Here is a 21,852-nt window from a genome sequence, read left to right as displayed (position 1 = left end):
TACTAAATGAGTGGGTTAATGTCGATGCACCTTGGAACTTCAGCCATCCCTAAACATGCATTTTCATGCAATTAAAAGATAACGGGCTTATAAACTGCCTTTCATGTTCTTCCTGATTCTTGCAATTTTCAACTTTTTAGAAGGGCTTTCAAAATAGTTCATGCAATGATGTGTATGGCTAAAGGAACTGCTATGCCTAGAAAGAAGACAAAGGACTTATTTCAGTTTGACATGAGGCAAGCCGAGGGCGTCTGTACTTTCTCCTGCCTTACAAATGCTCTGAGATGATCGGGATCTTCCAGTCCTTAGAGAGTCCGACGCAAAAGCAGCTTCCTTGGCGGGCTGCGGCGAGGCGTCGAAAGTGTCTGTCTCTATCTCCTCGGCGCCCACCTCTTCGTCAGTTATAAACAACTTGGATTCCCTCCATTTGGGGTAAAAGTCTTGGCTGCCTCTGGAGCCGCTTGATTCACTCCCTGAAAGCTGCAAACTCAGCTCCTCCGTGGACCTGATCAGGTTTTGTACAGACAAGGATTTGCCCAAGTCCTTGGGCACCATGGGACGCACGGACAGCAGCGCCTCCCCGCCCATGTCGAAGCTCTTCCTCAGGGAGCGGTCCTTGGTCAGACTCGGTGGTGCCACCGGGGCGCTTTCCTTGGCGGCAACGAGGCTTTCCTGTCCGCCGGCGAGGCTGGGCTGCAGGGTCTCTGGCCGGGGCAGGTGCTTGATGGCGGGGAGAGGAGGCGGGATCTGTAATGTGGTTGGGGCTACTGGCTTGGGCGCCGCGTTGATTTGGTTTGCGATGTTGCTGGTGGCCGCCACTGCAGACCCATCACTTTGACTCAAGGGCACCTGTGTGGCTTGGCTGTGCATAGTAGGGCTCAGCGCGTAGAAGGTCTGAGCGCTGAACTCGTTTGGCGTCAGGATGAACTGCAGGCCTCGAGAGATGTTGGCGCTCGCCGAGCGAGTCAGGCAGCCGCTGTTCTGCGCCGAGCTGGACAGGTCCTTGCTGTCCACCGGGCTCTGATAGTCAGAGGTCTGTTCACATTCAAAAGGCGGGATCTGGAAGGAGGCCAAAGCAAGGGCCGAGGCGGAGCCCTTCCGGAGGACCTGCTGGTAGATGTCCAGCAGGCAGTCCAGCTTGGACTCAATGGACTGGACCTAGGAGGAGGAAAATGTTTATGCGTGAGGATAGCCTGTTGTTAAGAGTGGGTTTCACATCTGGAATAAAAAAAACCTGAAGTCAGAGCGTGCCAGTACAGTTAAGTAACCACTAATATAAAATGCAGCCAGCATAGACTCCTAGTGGACGTGGCGCTGGCAGTGGGGCCAGGGGAGGATGTGGGGAGAGGGGAGCTTTGGCATCTCATAATCTCCATCAGTGCCCCTCCCTCCCCTTCTTTAAAACGGACAGCTGATGTTCTGAAAATTCATATCAGCACTATAAAAGTGCCGCCTTGAGGCTCTGGACCAGTCAGACCGCCTTGCCCAGGTCGCTGAAGGCATGGGCGAGTTCTACAGCAGAATCAAGACCCACACATCAATCTACTAATTCTGAATTTAAAAATAAGGGCAAAGAATGTTTCAGAATTAAAACTTAGAGAGCCGGGCGTGGTGGCGCACGCTTGTAATCCCCGCACTTGGGAGGCGGAGACAGGAGGATGGCGCAGGTTCGAAGCCAGCCGCTCTGGCTTGAGAGACCCTGTTTCCAAATAAAAAATATAAAATAGGTCTGGGAGTGTGGCCCGGAGGTAGAAGGGCTTCCAGGAACCCCAGTACCACACACAAAAAAACACTTAGAATACTTATTTTTACTTTATTGTATATATTTTTGGGGGTCTGAGGATGGAACCCAGGGGCATTTGACCTCCCAGCTACATCCCCTGCCCTAGTTTTTATTCTTTCTTTTCTTTCCTTTCTTTTTTTTGTGTGGTACTGGGGTTCCTGGAAGCCCTTCTACCTTGGGGCTGCACTTCCAGACCTATTTTTTTTTTTTAATACTTTTTATTTGGAGACAGGGTCTCTTAAGCCAGCGCGGCTGGCTTCGAACCTGCGCGATCCTCCTGTCTCTGCTCCCAAGCGCGGGGAGGCAAGCGTGCATCACCATGCCCGGCATTTTTATTCTTTCTTTCTTTCTTTCTTTCTTTCTTTCTTTCTTTCTTTCTTTCTTTCTTTGTGGTACTGGGGGTGGAACCCAGAGGCTTTCTACCTCCGGGCTATACTCCCAGACCTATTTTATATTTTATTTGGAAACAGGGTCTCATGAAGTTGCTAAGAGCCTCACTAAGTAGCTGAGGCTGGCTTCGAACCTGTGCGATCCTCCTGTCTCAGCCTCCCAAGCGCGGGGATTACAAGTGTGCGCCACCATGCCCAGCTAGAATACTTATTTTTAAACTAAATATATTTTTATTTGTCTTTTTGGTTCTGGTGATTGAATCCAGGCATTCTGCCTCTGAGCTATGCCTCCGGCCCTATTTCATTTTTTATTTTGTAACAGGGCCTTCTTAAATTGCTGAGCCTGTGGTGAATATGAGATCCTCCTGTCTCTGCCTCTCAAGAACTAGGATTAGAGACATACACCACCATGGCCTGCTAAAACTTGGAATATTTCTGATTCCGTTGGAAGAACAATTTGATTTCTGGAAAACTGTCTTTGTATGAGAAAATATGGCCTCAGGGTTAACGGACATTCAATGTGTCAGAATGAGTAGAACAAAATTTTGTCTTATTTTAAAAAGAGTGGTCTAAAAGAGAGAAAATGAAAATTACCAAAACACAAACGAAAAATAGATCTTTGCTATTTTACTACTGACAATCTATATTTGCTTCCAGTTAAGTATTAATTAATGAGATAAAATTTCTATTCTTTATATGGAAATCCAAAGGCATTTTAGAGAACACTATATATAAACAAAAATTTAATTTTATTCATTCTTTCATCATTTTATTACTTTATTTCCTCTCTAAATATGTGTATATATATGTATACAAACACACAAACACACATATGAAACCTAGGGCTTCATGCAAGCTAGGCAAGTGCTCTACCACTGAACTACATTGCCAGCCCTATTTTTATTCCTTTTAAATTTGTTAATCATTAGAAAAAATACAATTGCTTGCAAATTTGATTAAAAATAAAAAATTCTGGCTGAAAAGCTAATTTGTGTGATGGAGTTCACCTGTTTTTCCACCTTGACTACCCGGCCGAGCATGCTGAGGTCATCTGTGGCTTCGTGTTCTGCCGTGATTTTCTCTCGGCTCTTCTTATCCGATGTGATTTGCCCTTTTCCAAGAATTTGATCAACACTATCAGAGAAAGAGGATATCTGATTATGAGTGCTGGAGATGGTAATTTTCCTGGGCCAGAGTGAAGTGCTTTGAGTAGAAATATTAAGTACAAGTGTCTTTAACTTTTTCTTTTTGGGGGGGTACTGGGCAATGAACGCAGGGACATTCTACCTTCGAGCTAAACCTCCAGCTTTATTCTTTATTTTTGAAACAGGGTGTAAGTTGTGAAGTGCCTCACTAAATCTCTGAGGCTGGCTGCAAATCTGAGATTCTTCTGTCTCAGCCTCCCAAGTACTGGGATTATAAGTGTGTGCCACTACGCCCTGTGTCTTTAACTTACGTAAGATGATAAAGTTCTAGTTGATGTGCTTCTGATATTATTATTCTTTTCTTTTGTACCTGGGTGTTGTACCCGGGGCATTCTACTTCTGAGCTATACCCTCAGCCCTTTTCAGTTTGAAACAGGGTCTCATCAAGTTGCTGAGATTCTCATGAATTGCTGATGATAACCTCGAATCTGAGATACTTCTGTCACAGCCTCCCAAGTACTAGGATTCTAAGTGCACGCCACCACGCCTGGCTAGTTTATTTTCTTAACATGAAGTGACACATCAGAATAATTTTCTCATCATTCTAGTCCATGATGGAATCACTATAGGTGATCTGAAGGCAAAATTGTCTTTAAAAAAAAGTCTGTTTCCACTTTGGACCGGGCAACTCTCAAATTCAGGCACTCCAAAATATGACAAAATCATAATCATGGTTATTTTGCATTAGTAGAACAAATGAGGTTTGTCTTTCCTTTCTTCTTCCTTTCCTCCTTTTCTCTCATCTTTCTTTTTGGTACTGGGGATTGAATCCAGAGGCATTCTACCTCTGAGCCATATCCCTAGACCCCCTTTTTTTTGGTGGCGGTACTGGGGTTCCTGGAAGCTCTTCTATCTCCGGGTTACACTCCCAGACCTATTTTTATATATATTTTTATTTGGAAACAGGGTCTTTTAAGCCAGTGTGGCTGTCTTCGAACCTGCGCGATCCTCCTGTCTCCGCCTCCCAAGCGCGGGGATTACAAGTGTGCGCCACCACACCTGGCTTACCCCTAGCCCTTTTTTAAATTTTGTTTTTGTTTTGGAACTGGGTGTGGTGGCACATGCCTATAATTCCAGTATTTGGGAGGCTGAGACAGGAGGACTGCAGGTTCAAGGATAGCCTTAGCAAGTAGTGAAACTTACCAACCTAGTAAGACCCTGTTTCAAAATGAAAATAAAATGGGGCTGAGGGTATAATGTGCCTGGCTTGAATTCCATATTGGGCAACTGTTTTGTTTTTGTTTGGAGGTAGAATGTTCTGGGTTCAATTCCCAGTACCACACAAACAGACACAGACACACACACACACACACATTATTTTCTTTCTTTCTTTCTTTCTTTCTTTCTTTCTTTCTTTCTTTCTTTCTTTCTTTCTTTTTTGCTTTTAAGCAGAGTCTTGCTAGGTTACTGAGAGTCTTGTTATGTTGCTGAGGTTGGCCTTGAACCATCGCCCCTCCTGTCTCAGCATCCTAAGAACTAGGATTACAGGTGTGCAACACCACGCTGGGTGAAGATTTATTTCAATAAAGATTTATTATGCATCATGTATGTGGCTGGCAAGCAGATAAAAGGCTAGGGTCCTTTATTTTTTTGGAATTTGAATGGGAGATTGTACATGAACTAGAAACTCTCAACCCAGCCTCTGTAGAAGACGTCAAGGCTGCAGCAGGTCTGTCTACATGGGCTGGGTAAAGTTTAATGAAGGAGACAGGCTAGCTTAATCCTGATGGGTCCAGATAATAACAGCAAAAATAGCAATGGCAGCAAATGCAATGATTCAAACACCAATAGCCATTAGCATTTGTTGAGCACTCAGTGCCGGGGCTACTACATATCACGAGCTTTACACACGAGTATTAACTCATTGGACCCTCAGGTAACAAGCACTGTGAGGCAGGCTCTGGCATCCCTCCAGTTTTGACAGACGAGAAACCGCGGGCACTTGGGGACTTTAATGCCTGATTCACATCTATGCTGAAACTAAAGAAAATCTACAGTAAAAACAAGTTAGCTGGCAGGATGGTGCACGCCTATAATCCCAGTACTTGGAAGGCTGGGCAGGAGGGTCACAGGTTTGAGTGCAGCCTCAGCAACTTAACGAGATGAGATCCTATTTCAAAATAGAAAATGAAAAGGTCTGGGAGTGTAGCTCAGAGGTAGAGTGGCCCTGAGTTCAATCACCAGTACCAGAAAAACAAAACAGTTGCCCAATATGGAATTCAAGCCAGCTGTAGCGGTGCGTGCTTGTAATTTCGGTAGTTGGGAAGCTGAGAGAGGAGGATCACAGGTCCATAGCCAGCCTTGGCTACTTAGTGAGACCCGTTTCAAAATAAAGAATAAAAAGTCAGGCTAGAGCCAGGCATGGTGGCGCACGCTTGTAATCCCAGCATTCCGGAGGCTGAGACTGGAGGACTGCGGTTTGCAGACAGCCTCAGCTACTTAGTGAGGCCCTCCGCAACTTAGTGAGACCATGTCTCAAAATAAAAGAATAAAAAGTAGGGCAGGGGGTGTAGCTCAGAGGTCGAATGCTCCTGGGTTCCATCCCCAGACCCACTTATAAAAAAAAAAAGTCGGGCTAGGGGTATAGCTTGAAGGTAGAATGCCCCTGGGTTCAATCTTCAAGTACCACACACACATACACACACACACACAAAAGAAAACAAATATGGAATTCGAAAGTGTTGCCATTCAGAGAGAAGTTCTTCCCAGATAGTTGCCACGCCCATTGATTTATAACGAATAACAATTTCATTGCTTACCGTGTTTGGAGACTTTTAATTCTACACAGCATGTCCAGATGACCAGCAGAATATTGTTCAATGACATCTTTTACATCATAGGGGCGTAATGTTTCCTTAAATTTTCGTTTTGCAACATGAAATTTCATAATTCTGTATGAACAACATATTACATTTTCATCTTGACAACATTTCTAAAACAAGTTACTGAAATAGTTTGCTGGTACATATAAGAAATTCAGGAGGAAAAAAGCCCTAATTCAAATGATTTTAGGTTCCTACAGAAATGCAATATAAAAGCTTGAGGTTATAGAGAACAATATAAGAACATCTTATGTAAGACACATTTTTTTTTTTTGTACTGGAGATGAAACTCAGGGGTATTCTACCTTCAAGCTACACCCCCAGTCCTATTTTTTTATTTTTTATTTTGTTTGTTTTATTTTGGTGGTACTGGGGGTGGAACCTAGGGCCTTTCTACCTCTGTGCTATATTCCAAGACCTATTTTATATTTTTATATTATTATTATTATTATTATTATTATTATTATTATTATTATTAGTGTGTGTGTGTGGGGTGTCTGGGGATGGAACCCAGGGACATTCGACCTCCGAGCCACACCCCCTGCCCTATTTTTTATACTTTATTTTGAAACTGGGTCTCACTGAGTTGCAGAGGGCCTCACAAAGTAGCTGAGGTTGTCCACGAACATCCATCCTCCGGTCTCAGGCTCCCAAATGCTGGGATTACAAGCATGAGCCACCACGCCTGGCTTCCTATTTTATATTTTTATTTGGAAACAGGGTCTCACTAAGTTGCTGAGGGCCTCACTAAGTAGCTGAGGCTGGCTTCGAACCTGTACGATCCTCCTGTTTCAGCCTCCCAAGCACGGAGATTACGAGCGTGCCCCACCATGGCCCTTCCTTCCTTCCTTCCTTTCTTCCTTCCTTCCTTCCTTACTTGTGGTACTGGGGGTGGAATCCAGGGGCTTTTCTACATTTATTTATTTATTTATTTATTTTGGTGGTACTGGGGTTCCTGGAAGCCCTTCTGCCTCCGGGCTACACTCCCAGACCTATTTTATACTGTTTTATTTTTGGAAACAGGGTCTCCTAAGCCAGTGCACCTGATTTCGAACCTGCGCGATCCTCCTGTCTCAGCCTCCCAAGCGCGGGGATTACAAGCGTGCGCCACCGCCGCGCCCGGCTATATTTTATTTTGAAACAGGGTCTCACTAAGTTGATGACAGCCTCACTCAGTAGCTGAGGCTGGCTTCGAACCTGTGCGATCCTCCTTTCTCAGCCTCCTAAGTACTGGGATTACAAGCATGCGCCACCACGCCCAGTTTATTCTTTGTTTTGAAACAGGATCTTACTAAGTTGCAGAGAGTATCCCTAAGTAGCAGACGCTCCTGTCTCAGACTCTCAAGTACTGGGATTACAAGTATGCGCCACCATGCCCAGCTTGTAAAATACATCTTAAGAGTAGAAACAACCCCCCCACCCCCAAAGAGACTAAACATTAGGTGTCATACCTTTTTTATGTCCATTGAAACCCTGAATTAAAGTTATAGTAAAAATGCAATTCTACCTTTTCCATGTGATCCCAGAAGTCCAAGATAACACCTAGTGATAAAATCCCTTAAAAAATAGAAAGGTTGTTCAAAAACTCTCTTATTGTCCCTGATGCAAATACAACAGTATGGAAATTTGTGAGTTGTTTTTTAAACTTATCTGTGCATTATATTGCTGAATTAGCTAGCCAAGTTTCATTAATTTTAAACACAGCACACTTACCAACTAAGCTCGGATTGCTAAACTTTTCAGAACCAAAGATCTCTTATTATGTGCCTAAAGAGCCCCAGGTTTTTTTTTTTTTTTTTTTTTTTTTCGGTCTGGGGATGGAACCCAGGGGCATTCGACCTCGGAGCTACACCCCCTGCTCTATTTTTTATTCTTTATTTTGAAACTGGGTCTTACTGAGTTGCAGAGGCCTCACTAAGTAGCCGAGGCTGTCCGCGAACCGCGATCCTCCAGGTCTCAGGCTCCCGAATGCTGGGATTACAAGCGTGCGCCACCACGCCCGGCTTGAGCCCCAGGTTTTAAAACAATATTTCATCAAACACTTTCATGATGCCATCAATATCTAATCCACCTAAGATAACCAGTTACTGCAACAGCTTCATTAAATTCCTGATGAAAGAAGCATAGCATCTGAATTAGCCTGTGCAACCTTATTGTAGGTAAAAACACCTACTGGTGCTCTTCAACTATTTAATAGTTTTTAGGCCCCAGTTATCACACTCATAGATCCCAGGCTGGAAATGATTCAATTAGGCTCTAAGAACTAAAATATATTGTCCCTTGGTGAAAAGTGGAAAGATTAGAAGATTAGAGTTGAAAAAGAAAATACTCATTACTTCTCCTAAGTGATAGCTCATTTCAACAAATCTAAATTGCTTTATAGGTTAAAGAGCCTAAACTCTACTTTGTAATTGTATTGTTAACTCCTAATTAATTATGTTTTAATTACTGTTGATGGAATCACTTATCCATAACATTCTTAGTCTGAGTTCATCTATTTACATTTTTAAAATCACCAATCTTTTATTAGTTCAGGATAGGCGTGTGTGTATGTGTGTGTGTGTGTGGTACTGGGGATGGAACTCAGGGGCATTCTATCTCCGAGCTACAGTCCCAACCCTATTTTTTATCCTTTAGTTTGAAACAGGGTCTCACTAAGTTGCGGAGGGTCTCAATAAGTAGCTAAGACTCGAACTTATGAATCCTCCTGTCCCACGTACTGGGATTACAAGCGTGTGCCACCAGGCTCGGCTCAGATTAGGTTTTTAAATTCGGTTTTCCCCTAGCCAGGCGTGGTGGCACACGCTTGTAATCCCAGCATTCAGGAGGCTGAGACAAGAGGATCGTGGTTAACGGACAGCTTCAGCTACTTAGTGAGGCCCTTTGCAACTCAATGAGCCCCTGTTTCAAATTAAACAATAAAATATAGGGCAGGGGGTATAGCTCGGAGGTAGAATCCCCCTGGGTTCCAGACCTGCAAAAAAAAAAAAAAATTGTTTTCCCCTTAAAGACATTTAAACAAAATAATTCAACAGAAATTAAAAAAAAACCAATCTGTGTTTTAATTTAACCTTTTGAATCCAGGTGTGGTGGTGCACACTTGTAATCCCAGCACTCGGGAGGCTGAGACAGGAGGATCGCGGTTTCCGGACAGCCTCAGCTACTTAGTGAAGCCCTTTGCAACTCAGTGAGACCTGTTTCAAAATAAAGAATAAAAAATAAGGCTGGGAGTGTAGCTCGGAGGTAGAATGCCCCTGGGTTCTATCCCCTGTACCGTGAAAAAAAAAATTAACTTTTTGGTATGTAGTTTTTGTTCCAAAATTTTTTTTAGTGGTACTGTGGATGGAACCCAGGGGTCTTCTACTTTCAGGTTACGTTACCCAACCCTGTTTTATTTTTTTATTCGGAAACAGAATCTTGCTAAGTTCCTGAGGCTAGCTTGTCTCAGCCTGCCAAGTACTAGGATTATAGGTGTGTACCACCATGCCCTGATTGGTTCCAATTTTGTTTAAAGCCTTTGTTTCACTGGGGCTCAGTTTCATGTGTGTGTGTGTGTGTGTGTGTGTGTGTGTGTGTGTGTGTATGTATAATATATTCAAATGCAATTTTTTTTAATAAATGAGAAAAATACCTAACCTGTGAAAATTCTGCCCCTAGTGGCTGTTATGTAAACATGTTTCCCTACACTAGACTCATAAAAGCAGAGAGAGGTGTTTTTTATTCAACAGTTAGTGCTTAATAAGTTAGTTCTGGCAGGTTGTGGTGGCACATGTCTATAATCCCAGTACTTAGGAGGCCAAGACAGGAGGATCGCAGGCCTGAGGTCAGCCCCAGCAATTTAGTGAGCTCCTGTTTCAAAAAAAAGGACTGGGGATACATCTCAGAGGCAGAATGCCTCTGGTTTCGATCTCCATTAACAAAAAAGAAAACAAACAAACAGTGAGTTTTTCAACTGCCACCACTCCCCCTAGGGCAGTCACCGCTCTCCAGGCTACACTCCCAGACCTATTTTATACTTTATTTGGAAACAGGGTCTCACTAAGTTGCTGAGAGCCTCACTCAGTAGCTGAGGCTGGCTTTGAACCTGTGCGATCCTCCTGTCTCGGCCTCCCAAGCGCGGGGATTACAAGCGTGCGCCACCACGTCCGGCAAATTTACTTATATTCTAACCTTGCCCACCAGATTATGAGACGTTTTACATCTTCTCCCGATATCCCGACACTTGGCATAGAATTTAGAGGACACGGGTAACTTGTTTGTCCAGAAGCTCCACTGGGGAGGCCGCGTGGCATTTCTGGGTTGGGGGACAGGAGGGGAGCTCCCACAATCTCTCTCCAACTCTGCCTGCCTCAGCTCCCCAGCCCTTCCGGATTCTCTTGTCAACAAAGTGCTCATTCCTCAGGATTCTCTCTGCACCCTACCCCAAAATGCCGACTGGTCCAGGCTCCCCTCAGTCTGTGGCTTCTCAGGAGGTCATCCTGGCTGCTCCTACGGGGGCTGATGGTTTTTCTCTGCACCCTCAAATACACTGTCACAGAGCTAAATCTGCGGCAGTATATCTCACCCACTGGATGTACTGCTGTCAGATTGGGTTTTTACCCTGGCATCCTACAAGATCCCTGGCAGGCTTAGGAGTTTGGTGCACGCTGGCTGAAGAAATGAATGACGATTTGCTACTTCATGGTGGTTCAAGGCTTGTGTTCTATGATAAGCCAGACTCTTGTCGAAATCTAAAAGGAATGCTTTAAGCTGGGCGTGGCGGTGCACGCCTGTGATCCCAGAACTTGGGAGGCTGAGGCAGGAGGAACACTCGAGCCCTGGAAGACAGCTTGGGCAACACAGCAAGACCCTGTCTGAGCAGCAGCAGCAGCAGCAGCAGCAGCAGCAGCAGCAGCAGCAGCAGCAGCAGCAGCAGCAGCAGCAGCTCTCGTCGCTGCCTTACTCTTCTGCTCCTAGGACACTGCTATACGTGCTTCTAAAAACCACCTGTGCCAGGTTTACTGCAAGGGGCACCAGGTGTGAGGATGCTCCTTGGGCCCGTGATGGTCTTGACCACCATCTGACGACCCTGCGTGAGTGAGGACACCTGGCTGCTGACGTCACTGAGTGTGTCCCTGGGCCCTCCCTCTCTCACCTCTCCAGGGACGGACATGGTTTTATGATGGGGTCAGAAGCTAGGGAGGAGGCTGAGAGGCAAAGTTGGGCCGAGGCAGCGCCGGTGAGCCTGTAGCCTCGACCCTCCCCACAGCATCTCCTCAGCCCTCTGGTCAGCACCGGGGTGTCCCAAAGGCCTCTCTATCCCTGCAGTGCCGGCAGCGTGGCCTGCACATAGCACCCATGTGCCGGACGCAGACTGGATGGCGGGGACGCAGAGCTGAGCAAGACCCAGCCCTCGCCCTTCACCCAAGGTCGAGGCGTCCCCAGTCATGCGCCTCTGGCTGGCGCTGTGCTGAGCACCTCACCCCCACTATGTCAACGGCCATTGCCCACCTTTGATACCTGGGTCCAGTGAAAGCCCTGGAAGTTAAGTCACAGTCCCTAGGTCAAAGGACGAGTAGGAGGCAGGCGCCGGTGTCCTGCCACCCTGCCAACCTGAATGCCAGGTGAACCCCGGGCAGGCGGTGGCGCCAACATCAAGGGGAATGTCGAGGCAGTCTGTCCGTCTGACCGCCTGTGGTTCCCAGTGCTCTCTGGCACGCTCACGGGAGTGAATCCAAGGCCCCATCGGTCATTCTGTCTCTACCTTCCCAAGGGAGAGCCCATGCTTGAAAGCCCTCTGCCCTTCTCCCTGGCCGCCTTCTTTCTGTCTGAGGGTCTCTTTTGGGATCAGTCCACAGCTAAGGTGGGTTCCCCCATCCCTGATAATTGTAGTAGGTTTCCTCTTTGTCACAAAATTGTCTGCTTCCTTCATTCAAACTGTGGGATATATGTACGTGTGTGTATATATACATATATATTGCTTTATAATGTCTATTTCCTAGCCAATATCATGAATGTAAAGGTATACTATGAACTGAAAGGTTTTTTTTTTGTTTGTTTGTTTTGTTTTTGTGGTGCTGGGGATTGAACCTAGGGCATTCTGCCTCTGAATCACACCTCCAGCCCTATTTTATTTTTCATTTTAAAACAGGGTCTCATTAAATTGCTGAGGCTGGCCTTGAACCTGCGCTCCTCCTGCCTCAGTCTCCCAAGTACTGGGATTACAGGCATGCGCCACCATGCCCAGCTCGAAGAGTCTTTCGATTTTTCATTTTTTCCTGTTGTCAAGACCATTGCATTTCAGTAACTAATGCTTTAAAAACCTACAAGGAAGCTGGGCGTGGTGGCGCACGCTTGTAACCCCAACATTCGGGAGGCTGAGACAGGAGGATCGTGGTTCGAGGACAGCCTCAGCTACTTAGTGAGGCCCTTTGCAACTCAGTGAGACCCTGTTTCAAAATAAAGAATAAAAATAGGGATGAGGGTGTAGCTTGGAGGTAGAATGCCCCTGGATGCCATCCCCAGTACCCTCCCCCCCAAAGTAAAAAATAAAACCTACAAGGAGGTGTTTAGGAGGGGAGAGCTGAGGCTGGGGGGTGCTGGGTTAGTATGGAGAAGAGAGAAGGCAGGTTTCCTGACCCAGGCTGGCCTGTGTCTTAGGCTACCTTAAGCGTTCTGAGTATGACTCTCCAACCACTGTCCAGAGCGAGTCAGAGCCCAGACAAGGGGCAGAGAGCTTTTTTCCTCGAAGAGCTAGGTAGTAAATATTTTGTGATTTCCAGATTATATAGAAACTGTTAAAACTACTTAGCTCTGCTGTTCTACTGTGAAATCAGTCACAAGATAATGAGTTCATAAATGATTATATCATGTCCCAATAAAAAGTTTATTTACAGAAGCAAGACTTGGGTTAGATTTTGATCTCTGGCTGTAGTATGCCAATCCCTAGTCTAAATAAGTAGCCCAAAGGAAATACCACGAAGTACTAATTAAATTAGGATCTTTATAAAATCCATTCACAATGGAGCTGGGCATGGCGGGGCACAGGTACTCGGGAGGCTGAACCGGAGGATCGCAGGTTTAAGGTCAGCCGTAGCAACTTGGCGAGACTCTGTTTCAAATTAAGAAATAAAAAGGGGAGCCAGGCGTGGTGGCGCACGCTTGTAATCCTGGCACTTGGGAGGCTGAGACAGGAGGATCGCGCAGGTTCGAAGCCAGCCTCAGCTACTTAGTGAGGCTCTCAGCAACTTAGTGAGACCCTGATTCCAAATAAAGTATAAAATAGGTCTGGGAGTGTAGCCAGGAGGTAGGAAAGTCCCTGGGTTCCACCCCAATACCACACACCAAAAAAGAAATAAAAAGGGAGAATGCCTCTGGGTTTAATCCCCAATATCAAAATAAATAAATAGAAATACATTTAATGATTAACATGATAATAGTACTAGTTAGTACTTTATAGTATAATCCCATGAGAAAATATTATTGCTATCTCTATTTTTCTGATAAGGAAGTTGAGGCACAGATGTTAAGTAACTTGCCTACTGTTAAAACAGTTAGTAAAAGCCGGGCGTGGTGGCGCACGCTTGTAATCCCTGTGCTTGGGAGGCTGAGACAGGAGGATCGCATGGGTTCGAATCCAGCCTCAGCTACTTAGTGAGACCCTGTTTCCAAATAAAACATAAAAAAGGTCTGGGAGTATAGCCCGGAGGTAGAAAGCCTCTGGGTTCCACCCCCAGTACCACCAAACAAAAAACAAAAACAAACAACAAAAAACAACAACAAAAAAACCAGTTAGTAAATATAGAATTAGGAAATGAACCAGTTTTTTTTTCCAGTGTTGAACTCCTTATTATTAATTATTATTATTATTATTATTATTATTATTATTATTATTATTATTATATTGCAGTACTGGGGATGGAACCCAGGTGCATTCTACCTCTGAGATACACATCCAGCCCTATTTTTTATTCTTTATTTTTAGCCAGGCTCACTGAGTTGCAAAGGGCCTCACTAAGTAGTAGCTGAGGCTGTCAGCGAACCGCGATCCTCCTGTCTCAGCCTCCCAAATACTGGGATTATAAGCGTGCGCCACCACGCCCGGCTCTTAATTATAATATTCAATATTGTTTTAATGCTAGGGCTCTTCTCACACATGTGACTGGGACAGAACCAGAACGCAGTACATCTTTGCGAATTGAACGGACTTTTCTTACCGGACCAACAAGAGGTGAGGAGTAATTTGCACATTCATCGACTCTCTTCTTTATGGGGTAGATTGCACGACCTGGCCAGTACACAAACAAAGGGCCAAAGATGCCTAAAAAGTCAGTCTCCCTTGATGTTGGTAAAACTGACGTGCCACAGAAGTACCACTAGGGGGCGGAAAAGACTCATTACAAACCCGTCACCTCTTGAAACTGAAGTCAGCTCCTAGAATTTTTCTGGGCACCAAGAAATAACTAAAGCAACCTTAAACCCTGGGCAGAATCCATCTATATATACACCCACAAACAAATGTGCGCTTCTAAGGAAATGGAGGTGCATTTGTTGCGCTGCCATGCGTTATAAAATCTCGCAAGAGTCTTGTTCCAGGGTAAAAACATTGCATGTGAATATGCAGAGATGAGCACGACGAGAAAACAGAAGCAGCAGCCCCCGCGGCCGCCGCGGGACCGAGGGGCGGCGGAGCGTGCGCAGGGCAGGCGGCCGCTCCGGCTCTACCTCCAGAAACTCGGTTTTTCTGGTCCCGGGTGTGACCCAGAGAGTTTTATGAAACTCTTCAAGTTATGCTACTGTTTAGTCAAGGTTGAGAGGTACTAACGTGCAGGGGAACTGGGGCCCTGGGGGTGGGAAGGGGAAGCCCCTGCCCACTCGAGGAAGCCGCAAGGACTAGGAAAGTCTGCACAAAGCAGCTCCTCTTCCTACTCCCTTGGCGTACTAGGGCTGAAACCCAGGGGCGCTCTCCCTTTGAGCTCCACCCCAGCCCTTTTCATCTTTTATTATTTTTTGTTTGTTTATTTGGTGCTGGGGACTGAAGCCAGGGACATTCTGCCTCTGAGCTATGCCCAGCCCTATTTTATTTTTTATAAAGTTACTGAGGCTGGTGGTGAACTTGTGATCCTCCTGCCTCAGCATCCCAGTACTGGGACTATAAGTATGCACTCCCACGCCTGGCCAATCTTTTATTTTGAAATGGGATCTTGCTAAGCTGCAGAAAGAAGGTTTTCCTAAGTTGCTGAGGCTGGCTTTGAACCTGTGATCACCTTATCTTAGCCTCCCAAATATTGAGACTACGGGTGGGCACCATTGCACCTGGCTAATCTGCACAAGACAACTTTACCTTCTCTTTCTCCTCCACTGGGGATTGAATCCAGGGGCATTTTGCCTCTTAGCTACACCCCCAGCCTTATTTTATTTTTTATTTAATAGGGTCTAAGTTGCTGGGACTGGCCTTGAACCTGCCATCCTCCTGTCTCAGCCTCTCAAGTTCTGGGATTCCAGGTGCATGCCATTTCATGCACATGATACACAGGCTAATGTGTCTTGATGTTGGGCCTCTCATCAGAACCCGGATGCTTTCTGCCTCTTGTTCCCTGAGTGAGGCCTGAAGTTTTGTGCAAGAAGAAATTCTAAAGCCGGGCGTGGTGGTGGCGCACACTTGTAATCCCCAGCATTTGGGAGGCTGAGACAAGAGGATTGTGGTTCGCTGCCAGCCTCAGCTACTTAGTGAGGCCGTTTGCAACTCAGCGAGACCCGGTTTAAAAATAAAAGAATAAAAAATAGGGCAGGGGCTGTAGCTTGGAGGTTGAATGCCCTTGGGTTCCATCCCCAGATCCGGGGGGAAAAAAATAGGGCTGGGAGTGTAGCTCAGAGGTAGAATGCCCCTGGGTTCCATCCCCATTACCGCAAATACAAACAAAAAAAGAAATTCTAAAAAGTTCCATTCCCCCCCTCCCCAAAGGATTACCTTGAAAGGAAAATGCTTGTCAGGGGGACTGATTCATTCATTCTTTCCATAAATACTCATCTAGCACGGGCACGGTTGTGCGGGACACTTAGCTAGCTTCCGAGGAGCTCTGGCTCTGCTGGGAGGAACCTGGCAGAGTGCAGGAAGCCATCCACCTGATGACCCACCGTGCAACGTAACATATCAAGTACGGGGACGAGGAGGGAGTGAGGAGGGCGGGGGAGCTCACCAAGTGCCGTGTGCATGTATGTCCCTATCACTACAACGCACCAATAAAAGTAGTAAAAAATAAAAAGATAACCGTTTCTGGAACCTTACAGGATCTGAGAGCCTCACACATTCAGAGCCTGGAGGAGCTCCTGGAGGCTACTTCCTCCCGGGATGCCAACGATGAGCAGGACTGGAGAATTCACCCTTCTCACCTGTGTGATGAGGAGGTGGGTCCTGGAGCCCGCGTCGCCATGCCATTCTCGTTACAAGGCACTGTGTGTGGTGGAGGGGAGTGCTGGAGAGGTGGGTATAGCCCAGATCTCTGAGGATTTTACTAAGTTCCTCGAGGCTACTGAAGTGGCCTTGCCTTATGTTGACAATTCTTGTGCTTTTGGGCTGGATGTGATTCTCTCTCCAACCCCACTAACTACTTTACATGGGCTGGTTGGGTTGACGCACTCCACTAACATGCATCCCATATTCTCCCTTTCCCAGTTTTACTGTCTTCTGATTTCTGAATCTCCATGAGAAATATAGCATCTATCTCCTTTAAAAAGTCAAGGAACCCAGGTGGCATTCTTGAGCCGACCTAGGACCTTTTGATCACTGAATTTCCCCTTAGCCTTCTGTCAAGACAGGCTTGACTTGTAAGCCCAGTACTTGAGAGACTGAGGCAGGAGCATCACGCAGGTTCGAAGCCAGCCTCAGCTACTTAGTGAGGCTCTCTGCAACTTAGTGAGACCCTGTTTCCAAATAAAATATAAAATAGGTCTGGGAGTATAGCCTGGAAAGCCCCTGGGTTCCATTCCCAGTAACACACACACACACACACACACACACACACACACGCGCGCGCGCGCGCGCGCGCGCGCGCGCGCCTTCTATCAATTATTTAGAGATTGGTTAAGGGGTGATTTTTTTTTTTTTGGTGATACTGGGGTTCCTGGAAACCCTTCTACCTCCGGGCTACACTCCCAGACCTATTTTATACTTTTTATTTGGAAACAGGGTCTCTTAAGCCAGCGCGGCTGGCTTCGAACCTGCGCGATCCTCCTGTCTCCGCCTCCCAAGCGCGGGGATTACAAGCAGGCGCCATCACGCCCGGCTAAGGGGTGATTTTGATCACAGAGCAAGTCCAGCAGACAACTAGGGCTATATAGAATTTGATAATTTGGGTCCCTATAGAAGCATATTATGTGTGACTTGTTTGGGATTTTCAATTAATGTTGTTTTCCTGTTGTTATGTAAACATAATTTAACAGTACAGATTTGCATGCGTATAGACAGTGTTTAGACTCTGAAAATTCTGAAAGCAAGTTCTAGGATCATATAGCTAAGACGCGTCCACCGTTCTTCCATCTGGGCTTGGGCTGCTAGTCGGTAACCGAGGAACGCCAGGAGCTCCTGGATGCACAGACTAGCCTCATTTTCTTGCTTCTAGTTCTTAATAGAGACGTCTGAATTAGCCTCCTGTGTATGCGGTCTATCTGACATCCTCATGCAGGCAAGTAGACGCACCATCCGGCTGACTTAGGACTTCAGGATCAGTTCCTGCTCCCACACTCGGCCAGTGGGAGAAGAGCTGTTAGTCTAAGGCTCCTTACTACTGTCCCTTATTTGCAGGCCTGCAGATTTTGTTGGCATTTCTTTTCTTTTTCTTTTTTTTTTGCGGGTCTGGGGATGGAACCCAGGGGCATTTGACCCCCGAGCTACACCCCCTGTCCTGTTTATTATTTTTTATTTTGAAACAGGGTCTCACTAAGTTGCGGAGGGCCTCACTAAGTAGCTGAGGCTGTCTGTGAACCGCGATCCTCCAATCTCTGCCTCCCGAATGTTGGGATTACAAGCGTGCGCCACCACGCCCGGCGTCTTTTATTTTTTCTTACCTTTTTACTGGTGCAATATAATTATACATCATAGCGAGATTCAAAGTGATACATTCATGTAAAATCTAAAAGTGGTAAAACCTAGCAAAAACTTCAGATCCAAGCAAGTCTGCAAATTCTTAGCTTTCCTCCCAGGATTTTGTGATAATCAAATTTGTGAATTTTGTTGTCTTAGAAACATAAAATCCTGTATAAACTTAGAAGTGTGAAATAAATAATAAAATAAAGTATCCATACATGGTGATTACTCTCACATATTTTTTGTTACGGCAGTGAATAAGAGATTCATATTATTATTATTATTATTATTATTATTATTATTATTTTGGTACTGAGGGTTGAACTCAGAGGCATTCTACCTCTGAGCTACGTCCCCAGCCCTTTTTATTTCTTCATTTTGAAACAGAGTCTTGCTAGGTTGCTGACACTGGCTTCAAACCTGCAATCCTCCTGTCTCAGCCTCCCAACTACTGGGATTATAGGTGTCGCAGCCTCGCATCCAACTTGAATAGGAGACTCATTTTAAATTATACCCAAGTGTCTTCAGGGAAAACACAAGTTTAATGAATTCTGAAAGAAAAATGTGGCTACATGTAATTATCATCAAAACAACAACAAAAAGAATCTCCCAGGGAATATATAATCTGATTTAAAAATATGTGCTAAATGATCCATAAAATGTCCTTCTAGTGGCGCCCTTTGCGGTGCCATGTCAAACACTTGGCTGTCAAAAATGTCTTAATAGTGATCTGCAAAGACTCATCACCTCTGCTAAAATATCAAAGACGCCATCAGCAAAATTAAGAACTGGTGATGCTTAAACAGCTTGTAGATTTAACAAAAACCCACAATGGCAGACATGTAGCTCATCTCTGTTTGTGGAGGACTCCTGTCTCAAGCATAAAGTGAGATTGAAGAAGGACTCAGAGTTACGATGGCATTTGACAGACAGGTGGAGAGAATCTCCCGCCCCCTGCCCCACACCTCCTTTCAGAACGGGAAGAAAAGGGCGAGAAGCTGGGAGACCTACCGCCCGCCCAGGGTGGCAGGCGGCTGGTCTGTGCCTGCACCTCAGAGGCTCTGCCCTGCCATGAGTCCTTCGGCTCACACATCAGATCTGAGCTATTTTGGAAGAGTGGATGATGAGCTTTTTTGGAAAACTGCCTAAAAAATTCTTGCCGCTTATTTATATTCATATTAGATGAAAGATACTGCTAATTTCAAAACGTGTTCTGTTTGTTGTCCGGTTCCCAATCTTTTCCCATCTTCTGAGTGTTTCTCCAAAGTCCTGATGACTTCCTCGTGGCCACTTTCAAAGGACCTTCCTTGTCTACACCTTCCTGCATCTCCCAGGGGCACCTAACACACTCGGCCCCTCGTCCGGCTGTTCCCCACCGCCCCTCGGGATGTCCACCTGTCTGCCTGCTTTGGGTCGTCTCCCTCAGAGCTCAGTCCCCTTTGTGGCCCCTTACGCACGTGTGGGTCTTAGAATTCTGTGTAGGCTGCCTTCTCTTTTTACTTCCTGGGGTGAGACTTCTGTGAGCCATTTATTTCTGTGCTGATGAATACTAAATCTGTCCCCATTTCACACTTTTCTCTTGGGCTTCAGATCTAAAGGCCCACCTGCCTGCTCAGCCCCACTGGGCCCCCTCACTTCAATACTGCAGAAATGTATCGCGTCCCCTCCCGCCCGGCGAATCCTCAATTCTTCAAATAGTACTGACATGCTGCTTTGGTGTAGTTACCTGAGAATTTACCCAGTCAGTTCAACACAGGAAAAGAAGTTACACACTTTCTTTTGTATTTTCAAAAATGATCATTCTCAGATTCTTATATAAAGATTTCAGTTGTATTGAATATGACATTCAAACATTTGTTATTTCAGATTAAAAAGATATTAATTTTCTGTGTGAAATTTGTCCTAATTTATACTTATATAGTGGCTATGACACCAAGAAATAGCGTGAAGAGTAAGAGTCAGTCAGCCTCTTCAGAGAATTCAGTTATTTCCAAATAACCAGAGGCTCCACATTTTGAAAGACCACAGCCGGGCCATTTATGGTCAACAGTTTTCAGTGACAGAAAACTACTGCCTTACCCCAAGACAGGAAAAAGTGAATGTGGGGAATGCTCCACAGCTTACCAATTTTATTTATTTATTTTATTTTCCTGCTAATTTTATCTTTTGATTTAGGAACAGATTTCCATGAATGGATGAAAATAAACTTAAAATTGCTTGATCTGAATCTTTAACAAGTTATCAAGCCCTCTTTTTGGTTGCAGTACTAGGGATTGAACCCAAAGGCATTCTATCTCTGAACTACACACCAGCCCTATTTTTTATTCTTTATTTTGAAACAGGATCTCATTAAGTCGCAGAGGGCATCACTAAATAGCTGAGGCTGGTCTCAAGCCCGTGATCCTCCCGTCTCAGCCTCCCAAGTACTGAGATTATCACGCCCGCCCGGCTCCTATTTTTTTTTTTTTTTTTAAATGAGTGCAATCTTCACTCTTGGAGATGAGTTTGAAAACATTCCAGAAAATTCAGGTATTTCCATGACTACTATTTTGAGGGAAACCTGTGAAAATTCTAGAGGCCAATATACAAAACTAAGTTTTTTTTTGAGTACAAGACATATTTTGGAAACAGTCTAAGAATAGTCATTGTTCATTTTGTACTATGAAAAGAATCATCATTCATTTAAAAAAGTCTGAAAGTGCATTTGGATAATTGAATCCAGACAAATTCAGAGTGGTCTTAATCATCTCACAGCCTGAGAATTTTTAATCTCAGAGGTATGTAGAAAATGGCAGATACTTAATACTATCAGTATCTAAAAAGAAGAATTTCAGCCGGGCGTGGTGGCGCACGCTTGTAATCCCAGTATTTGGGAGGCTGAGACCGGAGGATCGCGGTTTGCGGACAGCCTCAGCTACTTAGTGAGGCCCTCTGCAACTTAGTGAGACCCTATTTCAAAATAAAGAATAAAAAATAGGGCAGGGGGTGTAGCTCGGAGGTCAAATGCCCCTGGGTTCCATCCTCAGACACGCAAGGAAAAAAACAAAAAAAGAATTTCTACTTTGTTTTTTGTGAACTTCGTAATATTATTTTCTACACTGTCCTCTTGTGGTAGAACACATATTTCCTATTTTACATTTTAGTTTTAATTTGTCTCTTAGGAAAAAATATTATTGTAAGAGCTATTGTAATACAAAAAGCACTTTCAAGTATTCATATGTATATTCTAGCCATAAAAAAATAACAAGAAGCCAGGCCCGGTGCTGCACGCTTGTCATCCCAGCCTTCGGGAGGCTGAGACAGGAGGATCGGAGTTTGCGGCCAGCTTCAGCTACTTAGTGAGGCCCTTTGCAACTCAGTGAGACTCTGTTTCAAAATAAAGAATAAAAAATAGGACTGGGGGTATAGCTCAGAAGTAGAATACTCCTGGGTTTCATCCCGAGCCCTCAAAAAAAAAAATACCAAAACAAATTTGCTATTTTATCAGTAATATATATTAATATTATATTTTATAATGTATATTTATATTACATATGATACTATTTTAGGTGTTTTGCAAGTGGTAGGCATCTTATTTTCTAGTAAAAAA

The 21,852-nt window shown here is 45.0% G+C and overlaps 1 protein-coding gene across 5 annotated transcripts in view; it reads right to left on the bottom strand.

Moving 5' to 3' along the window:
* Positions 1-216: 216 nt before the first annotated feature.
* KCNQ5 (potassium voltage-gated channel subfamily Q member 5) overlaps positions 217-21,852 on the bottom strand; it is a gene marked incomplete at both ends in the record, with an annotated part of 602,709 nt that continues 581,073 nt past the window's right edge. For all 5 annotated transcript variants that reach the window (XM_080699981.1, XM_080699983.1, XM_080699985.1 and 2 more), the window contains 3 exons: positions 217-1,158; positions 3,180-3,306; positions 6,137-6,268. In XM_080699981.1, coding sequence (XP_080556107.1) covers positions 217-1,158; positions 3,180-3,306; positions 6,137-6,268 — 1,201 coding nt within the window. The remainder of the gene's footprint in view (positions 1,159-3,179; positions 3,307-6,136; positions 6,269-21,852) is intronic.

The sequence above is a fragment of the Muscardinus avellanarius genome, assembly GCF_963383645.1.
Source record: "Muscardinus avellanarius genome assembly, chromosome: 8".
NCBI lineage: Eukaryota > Metazoa > Chordata > Mammalia > Rodentia > Gliridae > Muscardinus > Muscardinus avellanarius.
The sequence above is the reverse complement of the archived record's forward strand: the minus strand, read 5'-3'. Positions and strand labels throughout refer to the sequence as shown.